The following is a 12,135-nucleotide window of genomic DNA, read 5'->3' on the forward strand; positions in this document are numbered from 1 at the left end:
TGCTCTTATATATTGTAAGCAAAGTCTTTGCTCGAGTGATACTTCCCAGGCTACAAAAACTCACTGATCGGGTCTATCCAGAATCACAATGCGGCTTTCGTTCAGGAAGATCCACGATTGACATGATTTTTTCCATCCGCCAACTCCAGGAAAAGTGCAGAGAACAAAGGATGCCTTTGTACATTGCGTTTATTGACCTGACAAAGGCCTTCGATCTAGTTAGCAGAGATGGCCTCTTTAAAATTTTACAGATAATAGACTGTCCACCCAAGCTACTAAATGTAATCATATCTTTCCACCAAAATATGATGGGTACAGTGCAATTCAACGGTGCCAGCTCTGAAAGTTTCAGTAGGGTTACGTGGGGCAAAAAGCCCCCCCTAAGCTTCTATGGCCTATACAAGCTAGCTTATTAATATAATTTTATCTTAAATTTGGTTTTCATTTAGTGTTACATGTCTAATTTACAAATTAGTTTTTAAAATAATTTTATTTCAATGTATCTAAAAATTATTACATGAAATAAAAAAAAAATTTTAAGGGACATTTTACCCCACACTTGGGGCAAAAAGCCCTTCCAAGGGCCTCTTACCCCTAAAGAAAAAATTGTGGTAAATAAAGAGTTTAATTGTTTTTAAAATCTCTTAGGTGTATATATTATTGTGTATATATATATTTGTATGTGTAATTTTGTTTTCAAATATTTTTTTTTAAAAATTATGTTCAAGCAAATTAGGATTCTTAGTAGATGTTTGGTTTTGTATATAAATTTAGGCTGGTAATTTTGTTTTCAATTTTAGTTTGTAAACAAGATAAAAAGGAAAATGGATTAAAATGCAGAAGCAAAATTAATGAAAACTAAGAACTTTAAAAATTATTTGTATGTTTTTCAGCTCTTAGTTGTATGTATTAGTGTACCAGTATGTAATTATATAAACACAAGAATTTGTTTTTAAATAATTTTAGCTTGCGATATTTGGTATTCACAAACATAAATAATAAATTTTGACAAACAAATTTAAAAAGTATCAGTGAAATATTTAATAATTATAAATGTTATTTTTTCGGAGACATTGTTAAGTGGCATCCCATCAGCGATAGCTTTTAAAGCTTCTGTCAAGTTTTGTTGTCCATACGAGCCTTGTGTTTTTCTCTGGTAATTTCTTACCATTTTCTGAAATGAAAAAAATAAAATTAAAAATGGACCTCATTCACCAATCGTAAACGAACAACATTTAGTCATGTGATCTTATCGATAAAGCAATAGGAAAAACTGTCACGTGACAACCATCATGAATTAAACATGAGATCTTAAATTATGTAGAAGAGATAGAGCGCCACGTGGCTAAATGTTGTTTGTTTACGATTGGTGAATGAGGTCCATTAAAAAAAATTAAATTGCGAACATTTTAAACTTTAAAAGCTTATGGATCTCAAAAGATATATGTTCCAAACATAGCAGGCAAAAGTAGAATAAATAATAACGATCTAGAAAATGGATGGCTGCTTGGTCGTGCGGTTTGCGCGCTGGACTGTCGTTCAGATTTGTCGGTGGTCCAGGGTTCAAACCCTGCCCGCTCCCATCCCCTGTCGTCCTGCGGGAGGTTTGGTCTTCAACTCTGAAGGAACATCTGAAACATTTTACAAACAGAAAATATATATCTATAGTTAAACTTAATAATATGGTATAATTTATAGACTAGATCTACAGCCCTAATAGATCTTACTATTACTTTCTAATCTAAGTATCACAAATACGCATACTAATTGCTGTCTCATCTGGATTGACTAGAATACCCTAAATTACTAGTCGGAATAAAAATTTATTATTATAGATTTATATAATAATATAAAGATATAGATCTAGTATTATAGTCAAGACATATAGAAATAGATCTACTAGATACTAGATCTAGACTAGATATTCTATTAGATTTATTTATAATAGTTCTAGTTTAGATATACTTTTCTAATTTACATTTTAGACCTATTGAACTTGTATTAATAATTAATATAATTTATTCTTAGATTCCAGGCTAGAATCTAGAATTTTGTAGATTATTTGTATATTATAGATCTAGAATCTAGTCTAGTTAATATAAATCTAGAATAATCTTAAATCTAGCGACAATGAAGTCTAAATTTTATATAGAGATTTCTAGATTTTATAGATCTAGATCTTTTATGACCAGATTTCGATAAAGGCTTCCTGCCCCCAACTCAATTGGGCGTTTTACCCCAACATAGGTGATGTTGAAACTAGGGGTGCACCGGATAGTACTTTTTGATATCCGGCCGGAGCCGGATATAACCGGATAGTACAATTAGATATTCGGCCGGAGCCGGAGCCGGAGCCGGATACCTACATGACTCAAACAGCTCGTTTTACTGAAGTTTTTGCAAATCTTCTATATAACATACCTATATTCATATTATTTTGTTATTTACTTTCTTACTTTAAACTCTATCACTGATTGATAAATTAAAATGAACAGCATTTTTTTTTACAGATATGCTTATCATAAACTAATCTTTGTAACATGAGATGGTGTGTGCGTATGTATTGTAAAGTAGAATGTGGGATAACTCATGCAGAATATATAAACATATATGTAACTAATGTAAATCTTTCAAAGGTAAAGTTCACTCTTGGTTTTATAGCGTAAATCTTTCTTAAGTACAATCTAAGTTGTATAGTGGGTAGATGTTTGTGTTCATGTATTTGACACCATCAACTTGTCATTAGGCTCGTGTTTTAAAGGCCACAAACCGCTTCTGGTTTGTATCTAATACAGATAATGGCTTAGTAAATATCTTAAGTACAGCAAATTTGCAGCCGTATGCTGGCCATTAAATTTTGTACAATGCAAAACATAGCTGCTTCGGTCAAATGACTCATTCAACCAATGGGCAGTTAAACCAAAATATGATTCGGTGGTATTATCAGCTGTCCAAGTGAACGTTGAGAAAGCGATGCTTTTAGCATCAGATAGCATTTCACGAAGCTTTGAGGAAATATTGTCGTAGATATCTGGAATAACACGTTCTGTAAAATATTTGCGACTAGGCACAGTGTATCTTTTCTCCAGTACTTTTAAAAGTCCAATAAATCCAGGCTTCTCAACTACTTGGTAAGGTTCCATGTCAGTTGCAATCATCTTTGCTATGGCCAAGTGAATGCGTTTAGCATTATCACTATTAATATCCCACAATTTAGCTTTGTCTAAGACCTATTTAATCCCTGGTTGCTGCTTGTGTGTGAGGCTTGACGAATCACGGGAGCTCGTAGACGTACTGGCACGTGACAGTACTATTTTACAAGCATTGCAAACTGCTTTAGAGTAGTCCATTGTTTTGACATTAAAGTAACGCCATATAAGTGATGACTTTTTATCAGCCATTATTATTTCTATTAAATTTACTAAATGCCCTTGCAAGCCACTTTTATACCCGTGGCTTGTGTAACAAAATACTTGTAGGGGTGTGTCCTGTAGTAGTTCAGCGCTCTAATTTACATTTCTCTTCAAGTAAACAAACTTAGTGTCATCATCTAGTGACCTCTAGACTGTGTCAATATGTCTTAACAATTTGGTTTGTGGTCCAGACCCTTGATTGACAACCTATCTCATAATAAACAAACTCATACCAGATTAACCTTATAGAGATTTGGCTTGTAGTCCCGCCCCTAATAAAAATTCTACTCCAAGTAAACAAACTCAGTTCCCTCATAAGATGTGACCTCTAGAAAGTGTCAACACGTTAACATCTGGCTTAATGTGGTCAGCTGCCTATCCGTGAACTCAATGTTATGGACTAAACAAACAAAAGGAGGTGGGGGTGCTCATCTCTACCTCTGGAGATATACTCGCACATCTAGACAGATTATCAGCGTGACGTAGTTAAGGAATATTACGTGTTTACAAGACCACTCAAAGGTCAAGACAAGCTTTTAAAATGTGCCAGACATCGCTGCTACGTATGTAATACGAATTTATAATGTAAAGTCTAGCCCCCCCCCCCAATAACAAACCTAGTTCCCTCGTGTGACCTCTAGAGAGTGCTTACGTCCATCGTATCTGACTTGGGGTCACCTGTCAATCAATGAACTCAATGTGATGGGCTAAACAAATAAAAGGGGAAGGGAGTTGTTCATCTAGAAATATACCTGGTTACATTAGAGGTGTGGCTCTTGTAGTCCAGCCCCCCTCCAATAAAGATTAACTACTAAGTAAACAAACTCAGTTCCCTCGAAAGGTGTGACCACTAGAGAGTGTCAATACGCTGACATTAAACCTACGTCCATCGTATCTGACTTGGGGTCACCTGTCAATCAATGAACTCAATGTGATGGGCTAAACAAATAAAAGGGGAAGGGAGTTGTTCATCTAGAAATATATCTGGTTACATTAGAGGTGTGGCTCTTGTAGTTCAGCCCCCTCCCCCCTAATAAAGATTAACTACTAAGTAAACAAACTCAGTTCCCAACCATAAAAAACTCAATGTGATGGACTAAACAAATAAAAGGGGGTGGGAGTTGTTCATCTCTACCTCTGGAGATATACCCGCACAGCTAGACAGACGTCTGGTCAGCATGACGTAGTCAAGGAATGTAGCATTTTAACATGTTAACTAACTTACTCAAAGGTCAAGACAAATTGAAAAAAGTGCCAGCCATTGCTGCTCTGTATGTAAAGCGCATTTATGATGTAAAGTTTCATCTCTATTTATATTAAGTTATTAACACGCCTTGTCTTTATAATAAACGAAGTTTGGTGCATATTCATAATGGCTCTATTTTTAAGCATATTATTTTGTTTTAATATAAACATTAATACATTCTATAACAGACAGTAATGGAACGAGGTCCACTTTATGCATATTAAATAGGTGTATTTTTTACTATCCGGTTTACTATCCGGTAGTGATATCCGACCGGAGCCGAATAGCACCGGATAGTAAAAAATGCCGGATATTCGGCAGAAGCCGGAGCCGGAGGGACTATCCGGTGCACCCCTAGTTGAAACGATCAATATATTAACTTTCACAATGTCGCTTTTAGAGTATAGCAACATCTATAAGGATTTACTTTGAAAATCCTTTGCAAAGAGTATTTACAATTAAGGATAAAATAACACATAATAAAAATACAGACAAATAAAATGAGCCCTTACCTTATAGTGAGATAGGTAGAAAAATTCAAAGTGATCTGTGACGATAAATTGAGTTAAACAAGGATGTGTCCTAGCCCCAACCCTCTTTGGAATACTATTTTCACTGCTAATCCACAACGCGTTTGACAAATCCACTGAAGGCATCTATCTCCATTCCAGATTTGATGGCAAACTCCTAAATATTGCCAGACTGAGGGCCAAAACTAAAATCAGAGCCACCCTCGTAAGAGATATGCTATTCGCGGATGACGCAGCGGTAGTGGCACACACGTGAGAGGAACTTCAGTCACTAATGTCTCGCTTCTCTCTGGCCTGTAAAGAATATGGCTTGACTATTAGCACGAAGAAAACAAATGTTTTGGGACCACCTGCTATAGCACCACCCTCCATCCTCATAGACGATAACAAGCTGGACGCCGTAAACGAATTCTGCTATCTGGGATCCACAATTACAGATGACCTGTCTCTAGAAGAGGAAATGAAAAAACGCACAGGGAAGGCTGCCTCGACATTTGCTAGACTCAGACCAAGAGTTTGGGAAAACCATAAGCTAACTACGGTGACCAAAATAGAAGTCTGCAAGGCATGCGTTATGAGTACACTACTGTATGGCAGTGAATCATGGACCACCTACGCAAAGCAAGAGAGAAAACTGAACTCGTTCCATTTGAGATGTCTCCGTAGGATCTTGAATGTCATATGGAAAGAAAAAGTGTGCAATACCGAGATCCTTGCGCGATCAGGTATTCCCAGAATCTTTACAGCCCTCAGACAACAGCGTTTGCGCTGGCTTGGACATGTTCGCCGGATGGAGGACAAGCGCATCCCGAAAGTCATCCTCTATGGTCAACTCGCGACTGGCACAAGAAAAACTGGTCGCCCCCACCTCCGTTACATAAATGTAATAAAACGTGACCTCAAATCAGTGAACATCAATACTGACCATTGGGAAGACATAGCTCTAGACCGCAACAGGTGGAGAGATACAGTGACCAAGAAAGCTATGGACAGTGAAAGTACATGGGTCTCAGCCCAGGAAGAAAAACGCACAATCCGAAAAACGGCCAGCTCCTCTACCACCGAAGCAAAAGCCAACTTAACCTGTGCTATCTGTGGACGGTAGTGTCTCTCCAAAATAGGGCTCCACAGCCACATGAGGAAGTGTGCTCTGAGATGAACCATAGTCGTTCTACGACTGAAGGAGGCCAATGAATACTGCTTACATAATAAATAAATATGCACCCTTAAACTGTAAGATGATAAACTATTTCCTTAATAATTTATAGATGTAAATTTTGTTCAAATTATTTAATAGGCCTACTTTTAAATCAAAATCTAGATCTACATCTGGTCTCTATTGAGTCTAATTTAGACTGATGTCAAATGTATCATGAAGATATGTCAAAAATACGCGCTATAAAAGTAGTTTTTTTTTTTTTTTTTACTTTTAACTAAAACCAAGTTCGTATTAAAATTATTTTTTAAAACAACATTTGAATCGGTATTCTATTCCATGAGTTCGTTAATAAATGGAAAATCTATTTTATAATGATCCATTGATACTTTTTCCATTGTGACCTTAGATGCAAATTTTTTGTACCAATGCGCGAATCTATGAATGAAGCTTGATTTATTAATGAAGAAGCATGTGAAGCTTTTAAAAGGCTTACCTCCCCTAAATTTTTCATTTAAAAGTGGTTTAATTTTTGAAAAATCTGCTTGCATAGATAGTTTTAAAAATTAGATGGTTCACTTTAGGAAAAGAAAAAAGTAGCCGTTGCATTAGAACTTTGAATGATTTAAAAATCATGATGTCCGATTTTCATTTTCTCTTCTAGTTTCTGAGATCTCAACGGGACAGACAGACGGACAGACAGGCCACACAAAACTAATAGCGTCTTTTCCCCTTTCGGGAGCCGCTAAAAATCTTCTTCGTTCTCATTTTTTGAAAGTTTCAGACAAGTAATCTAACCAGAAAAATGTCAGTAACATAAAAAACTAAAACATTAATTTCCCCTATCTTATTCATGGTATACCACTAAAAATGCAAACTACTTAGGTGTTATAATAAATGAAAAACTTGAATGCCATTAAGTCGCTATGCTACGTCTGTGGTAGGAGGAGACACTCTAGGACTGAATGCCATGCTCGAAATGCATTATGTCATCAGTGCGGTAAAAAGGGACACTTCAAACTGTTTGTAACTCAAGTAAAACAACAGCCACCATAGCTGCCAGCAAAATTTCACTGACCAGTGTGATAACTCCATGTACCTTTTCATCAACGCATTTCTCTGGGCTTACACAGTCTACGGCCCAAGTGAACGTCAACGGGTTGTTGTTGCATAGACACTGGCAGCTGTGAAAGCTACATATCAGAAGCCATCGTCAAGAGAAATAAATGGCCAGTACGCCCTTCTACAAACAGAATATTCATGGCCACTACACATCTTTCTGAAAAGACATTAGGACATACATTTGCCGATGTCCAATGCAAGGGAGAACACTACAAAAAGGTCAAACTCTCTATACTTGCTGGATTGTGCTCGGATGTAATCCTTGGTGTAGAATTTATAAGTCTTCATAAAGATTTGACCATACCGTACGGGGGAAAACGCAATCCCTTAGACATCTGTGGTCTTAAAGCAGCACGAGTCGAAACACCGAGCCTATTCAGTTATCTAACTTCTGACTGTAGACCGGTGGCTAGGTGGAATAGGTGATAACAAATTTATTGAGTCTGAAGTAAAAAAAAAACTCCTCTCGGACAAAATCATTGAACCCTCAAGGTCTACCTGGAGAGTGGAGAGCACAGGTGCTTGTGACAGCAAACGAGAGACATAAAAGAAGGATGGTCATTGATTGCAGTCAAACAATCTGCAAAGATTTCTAGATGGTTCTAGAAAGTATGGGATCACATTTAATGAAGACAAAAGTACGATAGCCACTGACAAAGTTTGCCTATTGGAATACGAAATTTCAAAAGGCCTACTCAAACCAGACCCTGAAATATTCCAGGCTTTAAGGAACCTTCCTCCTCCTCATGATATGCGCTCACAAAAACGAATCGTCAATAATCAAGTTTTATCGCAGGTCCACCTTTGGCAAATCACTCCCGACATGGTTAACTCAGCCAGGAAAAGTGTTGTTAAAAAAGGGAGTCCGTGCATCCAAAATATGACTATGGTACAATAGCTGTGGACTTAATCACATGCAACCCACAGTATGCCATTGTCAGACTTCCTGGTGGAAGAGAAGAAACAGTGTCACTGCGACATTTGGACCCCGCTCCAAGAGAGGGAGAATCAGAGGTGTATCAACATATGGAACATGAAGACATTGAGCCTAAGACAAGCTCTATCACACAGTTGGAGAGCCGCCGATGTCACCAATTCAAAACGACGGCAGTATTGGTCCTGGTAATTATAACCTAAGACCAAGAACAAGCAGACCTAATTATAAGGTCTAACATTTATTTACTTATTTTTCCATATCAAAAGTTCTAACCCAGTGTCTGTAGGCTTAATATGACACACTTAGAACTGATCATTTCATAGTGTATAGCTTTTGTAGTCGGACTTTTTGTATTGTATTACTTATTACATTATTATTCAAGACTACTTTCTCTACTGGTCTAACCTAATGTTACACTTAGGCACTGATAATTTTATAGTGTATAACGTGTTTATTTATAGTTATACAATGCTTTTCAATAGAGTTACTCTGTAAATATTCTGTAGGGATACTTAGGCCTCCTAAATCGTTGTCCTTCACTATTATTTACATGTTTATGTTCCTATAACTTTTAGGCGGGGTGATTGTAGTGTAACTGAGTTGATTTTCTGCGTGCGTCCAGCGTGTCGGAAGGTCATGTCCAGTGTGTTTGTGTTTCATCTCCAGTTTGTGTGTGTTTAGTACTGCATCAGTGTTATGCGAAACGTGCTGGTTTCATTCACTGTTTACTGTAGTCTAATTGTGTCGAATAAAGCCATGTTATTGGTATACTAGTATTTGTTGTTTCATTACAGTTACATAGTTGATACCCTTCTCAAATGTGAAGCATTTGATTATTTGATTTATTGGACATTAAAGTATTACCTTACTTTGGAGCCCCGAGCTGTCAATTTCTTTGAATTGACAGTGTCGTGTGGTGCAATGTAACAGAGAGCCTAGATAGTGAGAGTCTTACAGCATATATTGCTTTGAAAATAAAACAAGACGTTGAAAAAAAATCTAACGATTTCTATGCATAAAAAATATATTTAATCCTTATAACTTTACATTTATATATTTTAAAAATCATATCTGAGCCTGTACTTGCAATTCGTAATCCAGTCTTTTGTCGTGTGGTATAGTATTGCTCAAATTGTTTACATTATCAAGAGACCATACTTTTGCCAGGATCGGAAATATAAGTCTCACATTTGGCGATTGCTGTGGACATTTGTAAGTACAGAGACTGACCAGGAGACCGACGACAAAACTGATAATGGTACCGATAAAGCCGTACCACTCGTAAGAAATTTGGTACAAGAATAAAGGGCGAGCGGCGTCCATCTGATCTGATGAAACAAGTTTTGTGTAAATAGACAAGTTGTTCGTTTGCCAGGTAGAATTGTAAGTTGTCCAATCAGATGAATAGAGGAAATGGTCAGATCTGTTTGTCCAATCAGACGAAGAGAGGAAATGGTCAGATCTGTTTGTCCAATCAGACGAAGAGAGGAAATGGTCAGATGTATTGCTGAAACACATGTCAGTTGACGGGGACGGTAATGGTGGAGGTGGATTGCCGTACAGCTGATTACCGACTGACATCCACATGGTTAATGCCAAAGCCAAGGCGCCACCTACCAGTGCGCCATATTTGTTCCCCCGAGGAACACAGGCGCCCAGCAAAAAGACACCAAGTATAGGACCCCCACAAGCTCCAAACACGGACAGACTTATCTGTGATACGCTTCCTGTCAGATCTTTGGCCAGGTATGCCACAACGATGATGAGGACGCCATAGATCAGGACAATGAGTTTAGTTATTAGCGTTGTCCTTTGCTCTGTGAAGTTTCTCAGTGGTCGCTGAAGTATGTCTTCAACTGTATTTGCAGCCAGTGCGTTCATTCCTGTAGAATATCAGTATATATATAATATATATATATATATATCATGGGCGTAGCCAGGATTTTTTTTTGGGGGGGTCCCCCCCCCCCTGCGATATATATATATATATATATATATTTATTATACCATAGAAATGGTTCCTCCTGGAATTAGTGGAAAATTTGTAGACTCCCCGCCATTGTTAGCAATGGGGTCTGGCAAAGCCCCGCCGCCAATCACTATTTCCGGTATTGAAAGCCTAAAAAAAGCATATTTTGAGGTATCTACAGTGCATTATTCTCGTATTAAAAAGTTTTGTTTCAAAACCTGTGCTTTTCTTACTGACTTAGATCCTTCCGCACCGTTCGGCTTATTGGGCGGCAAGCTGTTTCCACAAACATCTGTCACTGGCAATGTCTGAAGCTTCTGCCCACCTGCTCTGAGGACCTCTATGAAAGTGTGGCGTGAAGTTGTACTAGGATGTTCCTTTTTGCGATTTCCTCGCAATGGCCTTCATGTTATTGCAACTCTTATTATGCGTAATTCATTTTGTCGGAATACATGTCCCGCTAACCTCATGTGACGCTCTGTCACAACCTTACCAAGGGGTTGACTCCCAGTTCGGCATAGCATTTCCTTGACTTAGACCCGATCTCTATAACTAAATCCGTCTTAGCCATATTTGTTGAGCCTCATTTAGTGTTTTTCAATTTAGGCAGATGACTATCCACTTCACTTTATTAATGGAGTCCAGCCACTGGTAGAAATTTTGTAACTTCTCTTGGTTACGCTCTTGGACTTAGGTGACTGTAGTTTGCTTTAGATTTTATATCGAATAGGGAAGTTTTATCGTCAAAATCATCTGTTGTGGAGTTTTAAACTAAAAATCTCATGGAGTTTTTTTTTTAACAACTTCAAAACCCCATATAGCTACGCTCATAGAATTTTGTGAGTGTAGGGGGATTTTAAACGCAAAAAAAATCTGTAGTGGTTTTAAACCAAAAAAAAGCTATCAAAACCCCCCATTTGGCATGGCTAAGCTCAAAGAATTTACATTTTTTTATATTGAAGATTTTATATCAAACCCCGATGAAGGGGGGTTTAAACTCAAAACCCTCTTTGGCTACGCTCATAGCATTTTGAGTTTGTAATTTTCTTTTTTTTTTAACAGAAGAGTTATTTTTTTCACTTCGAACCCCGCTGAAGAGGGGGTTTAAACTTAAAACCCCTTTGGTTACTCTCAAAGATTTTTGAGTGTGTAATTTGCTTTTTTTATATTGATGAGGTTTTTTTTAGCTTCAAATCCCACTTGAAAGGGGAAGGGGGGGCTAAACTCAAAAACCCATTTGGCTACACTCATAGAATTTTGAGTGTGTAATTTGCTCTTTTATATATATATTTATGAGGTATTTTTTAGCTTTAAACCCCGCTGAAGGGGGTTTAAACTCAAAACCCCTTTGGCTACGCTCCAAGCATTTTCAATGTGTAATTTACTTTTTTATACTGAAGAGGGGATTTTAAAATCAAAACCTTCCTTAGCTATGCTCTTGGAGTTGGGGATTGTCGTTTGCATTATTTTTTGTTTGTTTTGTTTTATAGAAGAGGGGAATTTAACTGCAAACCCCCCTGGTAGGGTTTTAAACTCAAAACCTCCTTGGCTGCGCTAGGGCAAGTGATGGTTTAGTATTAAAATCTCACCTAAAATAAACAAAATCAAAGCAAAAAATCAATCACTAAAGTCCGTCTCCTTATTTCGGAGAACCCCCCCCCCCCCGGGCTATATATATATATATATTACAAAGTTTTAAGTGTTGGAAAAGTTTTAAGAAACATAAAAATTATATGAGGAATTTCCCACTAAAAGTTAGTTA

The 12,135-nt window shown here is 37.3% G+C and overlaps 1 protein-coding gene across 3 annotated transcripts in view; it reads right to left on the reverse strand.

The window, feature by feature from the left end:
* Positions 1-1,026: 1,026 nt before the first annotated feature.
* LOC106075273 (sodium-coupled monocarboxylate transporter 1-like) overlaps positions 1,027-12,135 on the reverse strand; it is a 28,098-nt gene continuing 16,989 nt past the window's right edge. Inside the window, exons 7-9 of one of the 3 annotated variants that reach the window (XM_056038120.1) lie at positions 7,503-10,287; positions 5,172-7,365; positions 1,027-1,174 (exon numbers count right to left, since the gene is read on the reverse strand). In XM_056038120.1, coding sequence (XP_055894095.1) covers positions 9,470-10,287 — 818 coding nt within the window. In that variant the 3' untranslated portion in view covers positions 1,027-1,174; positions 5,172-7,365; positions 7,503-9,469. Of the gene's footprint in view, positions 1,632-5,171; positions 10,288-12,135 lie in introns of all 3 variants that reach the window. The other 2 variants (XM_056038111.1, XM_056038127.1) reach the window with 2 other exon arrangements.

Source organism: Biomphalaria glabrata, chromosome 1 (assembly GCF_947242115.1).
Source record: "Biomphalaria glabrata chromosome 1, xgBioGlab47.1, whole genome shotgun sequence".
Classification (NCBI taxonomy): Eukaryota; Metazoa; Mollusca; class Gastropoda; family Planorbidae; genus Biomphalaria; species Biomphalaria glabrata.